The sequence below is a fragment of the Seriola aureovittata genome, chromosome 12 (genome assembly GCF_021018895.1).
Source record: "Seriola aureovittata isolate HTS-2021-v1 ecotype China chromosome 12, ASM2101889v1, whole genome shotgun sequence".
Classification (NCBI taxonomy): domain Eukaryota; kingdom Metazoa; phylum Chordata; class Actinopteri; order Carangiformes; family Carangidae; genus Seriola; species Seriola aureovittata.
The window spans coordinates 17,624,921-17,637,207 of NC_079375.1; the positions used below are offsets into that span (position 1 = coordinate 17,624,921).

General features: G+C 42.9%; 1 protein-coding gene across 1 annotated transcript in view; it reads right to left on the minus strand.

Moving 5' to 3' along the window:
* The window catches only part of LOC130178821 (receptor-type tyrosine-protein phosphatase S-like), a 65,746-nt gene that overhangs the window by 44,186 nt on the left and 9,273 nt on the right, over window positions 1-12,287 (minus strand). Inside the window, exons 2-4 of the mRNA XM_056391325.1 lie at window positions 7,224-7,441; window positions 2,663-2,811; window positions 1,425-1,566 (exon numbers count right to left, since the gene is read on the minus strand). Coding sequence (XP_056247300.1) covers window positions 1,425-1,566; window positions 2,663-2,811; window positions 7,224-7,368 — 436 coding nt within the window. The 5' untranslated portion in view covers window positions 7,369-7,441. The remainder of the gene's footprint in view (window positions 1-1,424; window positions 1,567-2,662; window positions 2,812-7,223; window positions 7,442-12,287) is intronic.

The following is a 12,287-nucleotide window of genomic DNA, read 5'->3' on the forward strand; positions in this document are numbered from 1 at the left end:
CAGCATTCTTGGATGACACGATGTATCACTAAGCCTATAGTAGAATCCAAGGAGAAAACAGTCAAAAAGAGGCATGTAAGCATGAAAGGTATTCTATTAAAATTATGTAAAAATAATACGCAATACCCAGAGATATTAAAGGAACAGCTAACACCGTATGGCAAAATCTGATGGTTGCAAATTCATACAATGCAAACAGTAAACATCAGAGGGAAAAATACTTCAAGATGCATTGTCTCTGCTGCTATCTGTCTGCAGCCTGCCTGTGCATCCTTATCTATCCTTATGTCTGACACATTAAACTATTACAGCCAGCAATGTTCTGAAAGTGGCTGATTCTTTGGGTCAGATATTGCTGTCATTCATGACAGCCCAATAATCTGTTTACTGCACAGACTACATCAGCTGATTAGGAAGGAATCAAACACAGCTGATTCTATTGTCACCGAGGGGACGGGGGCGTCACGGTACACAGATCTCAGTAGGAGAAAAGTTTACACAAACAGGAACAGACACACACAGCCGCACACAGTGAGAGGCTCGCCCTCGAGGTGCAGTTTATGTGGTAATGTGCTTTAGATTGGGGCTGTGTGTGCAGAGATGATGGGCGGGGTAACAGATGGACAGGAGTCTATTCCCTGGGCTACCAGCCTTCTGCTTACCACACAGCCCTGCCAACTCCACAATCCTCATCCATCTCCTGCACTTCTACACCCCCTCCGCCACTCCTCCGACATCCCATTTCATCTCTATTGTTTCATGCCATCCTGTTGTGTTACTCAACTTACTCCCGCCTCCTCACCGTCCATCATACTCCTTCTCACCTCTCCTCGACCTATTCCTCCCTCTCTCCTTCTCCTCCTCACTTTCCCCAGCAGAAAAGGGTTGTGTGCCAAACCCAGTCCTAATCCCCTGATTTTTCTTCATCTTGTAACAGCCCAAACAGCCAGCCCTCTATTTCTTCATCCTTTCCTGCTGTGCTGGGCAAATGGCCAGTGCTCAGATCCCAGGCTTGCAGCCATACACTGCAACTTTAGTTGATAGCATGTTGGAGCACCACATTAGATACGTTTCCCTCCATGGAGACAGTGTACATTAGATTAACACCCTCACTCTGGCCAGGAGGCGCAGTGATTACAGCAAGCTGATTTGCTGAAATACCCGTTAGCTAGCACGCTAGCTAGCCCTCTCTGTGGCCAGATCACGCTCTGTTGCACTCAGAGGGACTATAAAAAGAACAGTTCGCTGCAGCCTGCTGTGGCGGCAGGGTGTGGCGTGGCTCTATTGTCACATCTACAACTGACAGCCCGGGAAACCGGGGACGATGTCTGAAGCCAGGTGAGTGTGCACGTGAAAAGCAAGCACCACTCAAGTGGAAAAGGGTAGAGATGGGGTGTGTATGCATGTGTGATTTTGTGCCTCACCTCTGATAATGGCCAGCTTTGCAGTGACAGACACCTCTCCTTCACTGTTGCGTGCCACACACTCGTAGATGTTCTCATCTCGGGGTGCTCTGAGTGGTTGGATCCTCAGCACAGCACCTGCACCCTCATCAAACTCTATGGTCTGGAGAGCCACAGAACCACAGGAAAGTACATATCAGTCACAGCACAGTTAACACATGGATATCTACTAGAACAGTAAACTATAATGCTGCATGTCACTTTTACTGCAATTATATAACAACGATTACGGTGAAATACTTTATTGACCTCTTTAAGAAAATGCCTGTTTCACTTGATCTCCTCTACAGAAATGTTCGAGGTCAGGCACAGACACAGAACATGTACCTGTACACACGATCCTGGAGCTGGCAGGGAGTCAGTGTCTTTCACAAAGACACTTCAGCAGGGTAGAAACTTACCAGCATTGGGGGTCGGATCTGGGTCCTCTGGTTGAAATGCAGTATCTCTAAGCATTAGGTAACATTACTGCATCAATATATAGTCAGGCTTCTACTGAGCTGTAGGAATTAACAACTCTTGCCTGCTTGATAGCATTCAGCTTTTGGACAATGATACTGCATGTGCATTCAATAGAAAGTCAAGTGCAATGCAATAATACTTTTTATGTGTCAGTTTTGAGAAACGTTGTGAAATTCTTTCATCTTGCATAATAACATTTTAGACATTATACAATCTATGTTTGAAATGTGTGCTGTTGTCAAATCAATATCTTCAAGAAATTTGTGGGACATAAAATTTATTCGCATTTTTACCCAGAGCTGGAAAGACTGATACCTTTCAAGTCTTTAAATAGAATTAGCTCTGTCCAAAGTTTAAAAAAAAAATCCTCAAAGCATTTTTAAAGCTGAATTATTAACAAGTGATACCTCATTCATTTATCTAATGCGTGGTGTTAATTAGTGATCTTTAGAGGTGTTGGAAAGAGAGTAGTATCAATATTCTTAGCTAATTTCCACACATATTTAGCAAAATTCAAATGTTTAATTCGTCATTTAAGAAACAAGGTTGTAGCATATCCAGGATAAAGAACAGAATTTTTACTATTTATATTAAAAATAATGTTAAATTTAGCGAGATTAAACATAATAATTACTATCACACAGATTAATATATTGAAATATCTGTATTACTAGATACACATATCTGTATTTGTCATGCTGCTACAGTAGGAGTTGACCATTGTGCACTGTGACAACCACCTCGATACGCTGGGAGTTGACCTTCTTGCCCTTCTTGTTCCAGTAGACGGCAGGCTTGGGATTTCCAGTGGCCTGGCACACAAATGATGCCACGCCCCCTGACACTCCGATCTGGTCTGTGGGAATCTTGGTGAACTTTGGAGGGGCTGAGAGACAGAGAGAGGGAGGGAGGGGTGGGGGGGGTGATGGGGGTTGGGGTGGTGGACGAAAAAGAAAAAAAAAAGAAAAATCAAAACACAAGCATGAAAACTGATACTCTTACATCCAGAGGACATCAAACAGACTCCATAACCAGCAGCAACCCCCTGCTGACCACGCCCCATTTTACTGTCAGTGACTGGTCAGGCTGACTTGTGTTCTGATGGCTGCTTGTTGTGCTTACTTCCTGGGTATCATCTAGAGGACATGCTGAAGGACTTCCTGTGGGTCATAAATAAAAGATGGGGTTGGGCTTCAGAGGAACATCTCTCTCCCTCTCCCTATGTCTGTCTCTCTCACTCTCTTCGATTCCTCCAGGGCAGACTACCCTCGTAGCTACAGCACGCAGCACAGACTGTCATGACACATGACTGTTTCACAGGTAGGAGAAGTGTTGGCTAAAAATTCACAGCATATAATTGGTTTAAATGTATTAATACCAGAGGTGTCATTTTCTGCCTGCACATTCTAACACCTATATGGGATCTGCACTTGCAGATTCTGGCGATCTTTGCATTGAATGCAACGAATGTAAGAAGACAACAATAAGACAAGACAGAAAACAACATAAAAATATTTACACAGTGCAGCTATAAACATGGATGTGCAAAATAGAACAATGTAGTTGTCAGTCAATTGAATTAATATTTAAATGATGAAATGATGAACACCGTACTGAGAACAGAAGCAAAATAGATGGAGTGAAGATACCGCACCCTTTACAGATATTGCAGTTAATGTGGATAGTGAATTACTCATTGCACACATTTGGTTTAAGCCCTTTGAATGTCACACGACATAATGTTACGTGTTATTTGTAGGTGATCTCCCTGTAAAGGGAGGAGTTATAGAGTCTGATTGGCTCCAGCAGAAAGGATCTCCTGCATGTCCAGTCCTGCACCGAGGGACAATGAGTCTCCTGCTGCGTGTGCTCTGATGTTTTTCTAGGAAAGCATGCAAGGGGTGAGAGGGGTTGTCCACGATGCTGAGAGGTTTCTGCAGCATCCTCCTCTCAGACACATCCACCGGAGTCTTTGGTTTGACTCCCAGGACACACTAGCCTTCTTAATGAGCTTGTTAAGTCTGTTGGCATCAGCTGCCTTTCACTGTGCTGCCCCAGCACACTACCGCATGGAAGATTTTTTATTTAAGATTATTATACCAACATTGTGTTAATTTCCGTCATTGCCTCAGGGAAAAATGTGAGCAGAACAGTTCAGAGTGTTATGATGCATCTGACGCAGGATGTATAAGTGCAGCAGTTGGCCCCTGTAAGAAAATAGCAATTTCCAAGTCCAATATTGAGCCAACAGTACTGAACCTATATTTTTCACAGTGGCTGAGTCAGATCAATCAAACAACTTCATGCACCCACCCTTGCTATCTGTCTGTGGCCTGTTGCCATGGTGCCGAGCTTAACTCCTCCTCAGCTACAGAATCACTGCTATCCATCAGGGTGAAGTCAGGATGACCCTTACCATGGCAACCTGAATCCCTCCTCTCACTTCCCCTATGTCTGGGTGAGTGAGGTCCTGCTGTGTTGATTCACTTCTGCTCTGAAGACGGAACAGACACAAAAAAAACCCCACCGAAACCAAAAAACGAAAAAACCTATCACTAGCAGATGCTGTTTACACATCTTCCCATCCCCGCTCACTTCACTGGCTAACACACCGATCACTCTCCAGTTTCACTACCATGCCATAACAGTAACTGGAATAACGCCATGCCAAAAGACTGCTCCTGTGCCTGCTGTACTGTGGTGCGCCTCTTAAAGACCCCCTCTGAATGTCAGAAATAAAGTAGTTTCATTTTATGCTTGTCATAATCCTCAGGAAGCAAAAAGCTGGTACAGTATAGTCAATCAGAACAAATTTATGCCCACCATTTTAGGCCTCGAGAGCAGCATATTTCCTGCCAGCTGGACTCTTAGAAAGGCATATAGACTATTGAGCAAATAGCCCTTTCCCCCCAGCGACGATATAAGAATGTGAACTATCAAAAATCCCCCCCCCCAAAAAAAAAATGTCACGGCAGAAAGCTGTCTTCTCCTGGCTATGGGATTATGAATGAATTTCATGTGCTTCTTAGGGCTTGAACATGGGTTTCAGTGGCTTTATGTTGAGTCTAAAATGTTTTCTGTGGTCTCTTAAATGCGCTTCAGCACCAATCCTCGTGCAAAACTGACCCCACTGGCACTGTTACCACTTAAGCCTCTTCCGAAAGCCACGGAAAAGCCCTGCAAGGCACTGACTCTGGACTCTGGATTTGCACTGAACAGAAACTTGTTATGACTGGAAGGCTCTAGAAAGCTGCTGGAAAATGAGGGACTAATGAGGAGCTCTGTCTCTTTAATAGTAGGTTTCACTCCACTGCACTGGACCAGTGAGCTCTACCACTGATCCACCACTGGTCTGTTTTTAATGAAACACCTTTGTAACCTGTAATTCTCTGAATGACTGACTGACTGACAACTGCTGTGTCCAGATAAAACAGGGACCAGCAGGCAGAGTATAATATTGAAGTTAGTAATTCTGAAGTTTGAAGTTTATTTCAGGTCAGACTGAAGAAATGCGAGTTTAATTTGTAATTTTAGAAAAGTTCTTTTAGGGAAATTAGTGTAACTGCTGGAGAAACAGCTGCATTACATTCTGCCTTAAAAGACTTTACTTAGGGCAAAGGTATTAAGTGTAACCAGCTGTGGTCTGACAAGCCTTTAAGCCACTTTTAATAATGCATCTCTTCCTGTTTGTGTGTCTTTGCTGTCAAATCTGTTTACGTCTCACAGCCAAATGTGTGCAACAAAAAGAAATCTGTTTTACAAAGATAATGAGACAGTCGGGGTGCGCTGTGTAGTTGCAGAAAAAGAAAAATGTTATTGTAAAGATGATTTGTCGGCCCATCTAAAACAAGAATGTGAAATCTGGACACTGAGTCAACTGAGTCAAATATGTAGAGGTTTTTAAGAATAACTTATCTTTCCTGTTAGGCCTGATGGTACTCCTCTGATGTGCAGATAAGTATTCACAAATAATGGTGATACCTTTGGGTAATTAGGAATTCTGTCTCTGTGTGACTTTGCAGTCATCTTCATTTCTATACAACAGCCAGACAGAGTTGTCTGTACACACCTGCAACCCAGGGTGTTCCCATTTTCTGTGTACAAAAATCATTAAGCACTTTCAGCTTTACAGGAGAAGCAGTGAAGAATATGGTGAAGATTTGCAAAAAATAAAATAAAAAAATAAAATAAAAATGGCACAACTACTATTTGGGCAAATATTACCATAGTGTATTCATCTTGAGTGAAGGAAAATTTGGATTCAAAGCATCACATTTCATTGGATTCTTGAGCAAAGCACAAAGTTCCCTGCTGCCAATTAGTATTTTTTGGATTTGATCTGAAAACTTTCTTCTACAATTCCCCACTCTAGTTTACAAGTTTTGCAAAACATACTGTTAATGGAAGAGATGGCAACAACTCAGTTTGATGTTTTTTTTTTTTAATCTGTTTTTCTTTTCTGAAGAAGCTAGAGAGACACAGGAAGGGAAGTACTATCTGTTCTACAGAAAAACACTGTAGGTGGTCCAGAGGCAGAGATCGTCAATCCCACAACATTTCAACAGAAAGTTGTTGTGTAATTCTACCTCTTTACTGAATATAAAAATGCTTCAAACATGACGTCAGCCTTCTCAAAAGCCTGTGGCCTCAAATTGGTTATATAAATGGAAAATGAAAAATACATTAGACAATTCCCATTCCTCACAGTGAGAAGTGCTATCTCCATCTTTAGCTTGTATCAGCTTTCAAAAATATATTCAGAAGTGACATCTGAGTGTGTCTGAGCATGTGTGTGTGTGGGTGTCTGCGTGCATGTGTGTGGACCACTGAGGCAGGAAATCTGTGGAAATGTTGTTATCAAGGAGATGATGAGAAACATGCTGATGGGACCTCCCGGCTTATCAAAACACATTAACAATGCCACAGTCCAAAGCTGATGTAGTGACGAGCCTGGGTTCACTCCTCTGGTGCACACACACACACACACACACTGACATATATTCACACCTTTGTACATCACATTTACTGCTGACAATAAACCAGCTGTCATCCAACTGAGAAAGAGAGAAAGAGAGAGAGAAACAAATGGATACCTAGCTGGTAGATGGACAGATACAAATATATTGAAGAATATATCGTCACTGCACAGAATGTACAAAATAAGTTTTCACCACTAGCTAGCAGCTAGCTGGCTTGCCTTTTGTGTGTGTAGATAGCTAGTTAGCTAGTTAGCTAGATAGCTAGACAGACAGACAGACAGACAGACAGACAAATTGATTGATTGATTGATAGCCATACCTAATGCTCCACACAGGCTGCTCAAAGGGCCTGTTAGCAGGATAATCAACGGTAGCAGCATACACAAGGGAGAGGGGCTAAGGCTGAGCCCCAGGATAGGCCTCCTGGACTGGGCTAGAGCCCCACCTGTCCTGGGCAGAGGCATGGCAGGCACCACCGTGGGCCGGTTGGAGACGACAGAGATACGGGAAGGGCTTCACTCAACAGGGATAGGCACTCTGCAGAGACATAGGGGAAAAAAAACATGAAGGTCAGCGGTTACAAACGACAGGCATATTTCCTCCACCTCTGATTCATCGTTCTGCTTTCAGAGTGAAATGTCAATGCACCATAAGGGAAGAGATGGAAAACATACAATAATTCATACAGACGCAGAGAAAACCTCATGAAAAGAAATTAAAGAAAAATTCATGCTAATGCAGGATTAGGTCTTTTGATTTAGCAAGAGCACTTCTGATTTGGGATTAACAGCGCAAGCAGGCCAGCAATGACTGAACTAATACCAGAACAATAGAGCCACTGTTCAACAACTAAGACAAGAAACAGACCGAAATAGTTTCCAGCGTACTGCTTCTGTATTAATAAGTCTCCTTTTCTAGTGAGCCGTGAAATGAGCTGCAATGATACATTTTTAAGGGTTTTTTTTTTTTTCCCCTCAGACATCCCAATAATTTCATTTTAGCTCTGGCCTAATTCCTTTTTAGCGTTCAGTATTTTACTGCTCTGGTGGCACATAAAAGTGTTAATGCAATAATACATTTGGAGTGTGCCACAGTAATGAAAAACACTAAAACAAAGAGGATTGAGGGGTCAGTAAGAATGCAGCAAAATTCAATAACAGCAAATGTATCAGAAACTGCTGCTTTAATAGACATTCCCCCTCTAGTTAATCCCTCGCCTTGGGGTGGGGGGGGGTGAGGTGGGGGATCTCCATGAGTATTTTTGCTCTTTCCTCACGTAAACACATGCAGTCGCGCACATCTTTAAGTCTGAACATAATTCAGCTCTGTCTGCTTACAGAGATTTAGACAAGCTGTGCAGAAGCTCCCTGTCTGGGAGTCAATAACTCCTCAGTCCTATCGAGCTCTCCCGACCCCCACCCCTCTGCCCGATGTGTCAGAACGCAGGTGGGGAGGCCAAATGAGAAAGGGGCCTTTGTTAACCTGTCATATATCACACACATACGCGTCTCCCTTCAAGCGCCATTACGGGATAACATATATGCTCTCAGGGAGACGCAGCATGTATTCACAGGTGACAGGCCACACTGTGATCGGCACATAAATATGCGCAAACACCCATGAGCGCACTTTCACCCTGACATGTCTGATACACTGGCAGAAATGGACTAGCAGAGATTAGGCCAACCCTTACTCGCCTTTACTAAATGAAAGAGGCATTTCTGGTGAGTTACATATTCAAAGACTCCTCCAACCACTTATTGAGCTAATGACCTGCTCAAACACATTACTGCCTGCCAGTCCCTACACTAAAAATAGCTCATCTGAAAACATGGCTGTCTATCTGATCCAGGCTCTTTTTCTCGCCGCTCTGCCCTCGTCTTATCTAACGCTGCGTTAATAGACGTTGAATAGAAAAGCTTTCAGCGTCCCCTTTTCAATTGAACAATGTGATAAGAAAAATCAGATCAGAGCTCATTCAAGCACCATTGGCAGCATGTTAAGTAAATTCTCCTCTTACGGAAACTCAATTTGCCACCGTTAATCTAACTAGAGCTACTGCTCTGCATGGAGCCACACGGCCACTGAAACATTAGGTACTCCTCGTATGTTGCAGTGTCTGCTTCCTTTGTCCTGTGAGCTGGATTTACCGAGGCCTTTATATCTGTCTGTGACCTCAGTCTAACCCTATCTATCATTATCAGTTCATCCAGCCCTACCTGTTGTTTTCACCTGCTGACAGAGCCCTCTCTGCTCTACCTCCACTATAGTCCCTCACCGTCCACCTAATCCTTAATTTTACCCTCATCTCACTCCTGCATTAGTCTCCGTATTCCATGAAATCTCCTCTTCTCCCATCTCCTTTCATCTCCTTCCTCCCGTCTCCTCTCTACTTTCCTCCTCGACTCCCCTGTTAACCTCTCCTCTCTTGATGCCATCTCCTCCGTGGCACCCAATCATTCATCTCCTTCCCCTTCTATACACACTCTAAACCCTGCTTGTATCCAAATCCTCCTCCTCTCCCCAGCTGCCCTGCACCGGCTGCTCCAGCTGTTGCTGGTCCATTGACACAATTCAAACAAAGGGGCTTAGAGCATCCTACAGCTGTGGATGTTGAGGGAGCGAGCCAAAACAGATACACAGACGCAGAAGCACACCATGCCAGTCTGGGCATGTTTGTGCCTGTGCGATAATGGCATACAACACTCTTCCTCTCCTTACATGTAGACTCAGCCGTGCTTGTTGGGGAGAAGCAAAATTAAAAGGTGTGACCATTGCGAGCACGAATATTCTCATGACTCAGGCTTACCTACAGTCTCTGCAGCCCCCTCACAGATATCACAACCTGCTCTTCCTAATCATCTGGCTCAGCATCCAGAGAGAAGACAGCAGGGGATGGTCTTATTACCTTTTCAGCGTGACAACACAGATGGTCAGCCAGACAGATAGATTGATGGGGATACATGTGCTATTTATTGCAGGGAAGCAGATAATGACACCACAGCTCAGGTGGTGAAATGTACACCGGTTATTGTGCTCCATCAGGCTGATGAAATAACATTGTTTAGGTGGCATCCAACCTGCACCCGCTCCGCTGGGGCCCCTCAGAAGTTGACATGTTTTGTTTTTCTCACCTCGTCCCCACCCTGCAACCCCCCCCCCCCCCCCCATCCTTACCTCCACCCACCCTCCCCCACTTTTACCCATGATGCCTTTTGCGACAAGTGGGTTGAGATGGTCTCACAAGGCCTGTCTCCATGACAACCAGCTAGGAGCGCTCATAGGAAAACCAGATATGTTTCCTGCAGCACCATGCTAGCTGTGAGATAGCACACCTGATAGGAAGTGTGCCTATTTTCTTTTTTTTTTCTCCCCCATTTATTTCTTTTAGCTTTAATTTTGATCCAGTGCTGTGAGCAAGCATTTCATGTGAGTTGTGAAGCTTGGAGGATTTGGTTCAGCTTTCTTTTTTTGTTATATTTTAGGGAAAAGAATGGGAGGAAAAACTTTTTTTCAGGGTTGAATGGTAAGATTGCATGCACTGTCATTTGTCCTCATTCACATTTTTACCAGCGATTCTGACACTTAGGATTTTTTCAGAACAAAAATAACCCTATCTTGAATAATGCATGGCTTTGTGTGCTTGGAGTGGAAAAGTTTGGGGTAGGAACTGTGTATTAGTCAGATGCAAGGAGGGGTTGAGGCTGATATTACTTCATGTTTCCTATGACCCTGGACCCTGCAGGCAAACGAGACTCACAAATGCATGCACACCCACAGGGCCATGCGTACACAAAAGCACAGAGACACACACATACAAACACACACACACACAAACACACACACACACACACACACACAAAAAAAAAATGACAGATGGCAAAGCATCATGGGGGAGATTGGCACTCACTCTCTCACACTTCCCTTCTCTCTCTTTTAAACACACAGCCCACAGACACACAAATATACAGGCGCACACACACACATGCATGAGCACACATAGGCACACACGTTGAGGATCAGAGGCACAGGATGAAGCACGGCTTACTGCAGGCATGAGCTGCACCGCCCTGGTTACATTTTTAGCAGTGGAAATAAAATATCTGAGACTCCTCTCTAACAAGAAAACACACCTGTCACTCAAATACAGCGATTCTTTGCCCTGAATATAAATGAATCTGGAGACTTGGGTGCTTCAACTAAATCTCTGGGAGACTTGCTTAATGCTACAGGATGCTGACTGTGGATGCCCCATACAACACACGTCCAAACAGTGGGAAATGATGGGAAATATTGACGAGTACCAATAACATTCCCGACCACAAGCTACAATTTTCATCACTGGTGTAAAGCCATAAACAAGGTTTCCACTGGAGTTTCAAATCACACTGCTGAGAGCCAATATGACTCATGAACACAGCAAAATCACACCAAACCTGTGGGCACAGAGGGAAAACCCATATAAGTCATTATTTATTATGTGTGGGGGTTTTTTTCAAGCTGTGTACTGCTGAAATAAATTCTCATTCATCGAATATTTGATCAGAAAATTCAGTTGCTGACATAGACTCTGACTGTTATATTAATCCATCCATTCAATTAACTATCACTGTTTTTATTTTTTCAGTTCATGCCACTTTAAATATAATATTTTATGGGGTTGACTGTTAATTAGACAAAAAGGCAATCTGAAGACATCATTCTGAGTTCTGCTAGATTGAGATTTGCATTTTTCAGTATTAAATTATTAATGACCAAACTAAATTATGGATGAAATTACTAATTGCACATCAAAGTATTAATTAAACAATAGCTTAATTGATAATGAAATTATTTGAACAAACAGTTTTCTCGTAAATCATAAATCACTCCATTCTTAACCGTTTTTTTTCTATACAGCCATCTTCTCCAGGTCTCCAGTGCTCTTGCTAGGTTAAATAAAGGTTAAATAAATTATTAATAATCATGTGGAAATTATCTGCTGCTTTTTTGAGTTCCCCAAATATCATTTTTTCTTATTACTTTTTTTTTTCTGTTCTTTCAGCCTCTGTGTTACAGGCTGCAGTAAGTGGTAGATGACACCAGGTCTGTATTTGTATTGACAATCTGAAGATTTTTAATTTCCATATTCTAAAGACGTATGTGTGCACACTTTCTGTCTCTCCTTTTGATCAGAGTGTGTGTGCAGTAGGTATTTAGCTGTCGAGTGTGTTCTCCGTATGAGTGCTTTCAAATCTCTCTTTTATATGTCTCCAGTGGCAAGTTTCCTTTTATACTCATTTATCATGTGATCTTCAGAAAACCAGCATGATTTTCTCATTATCATGAAATAATGATATCCAACTCATAATAATAGCTTTCTTGGGATCATGAAAAAACTGAA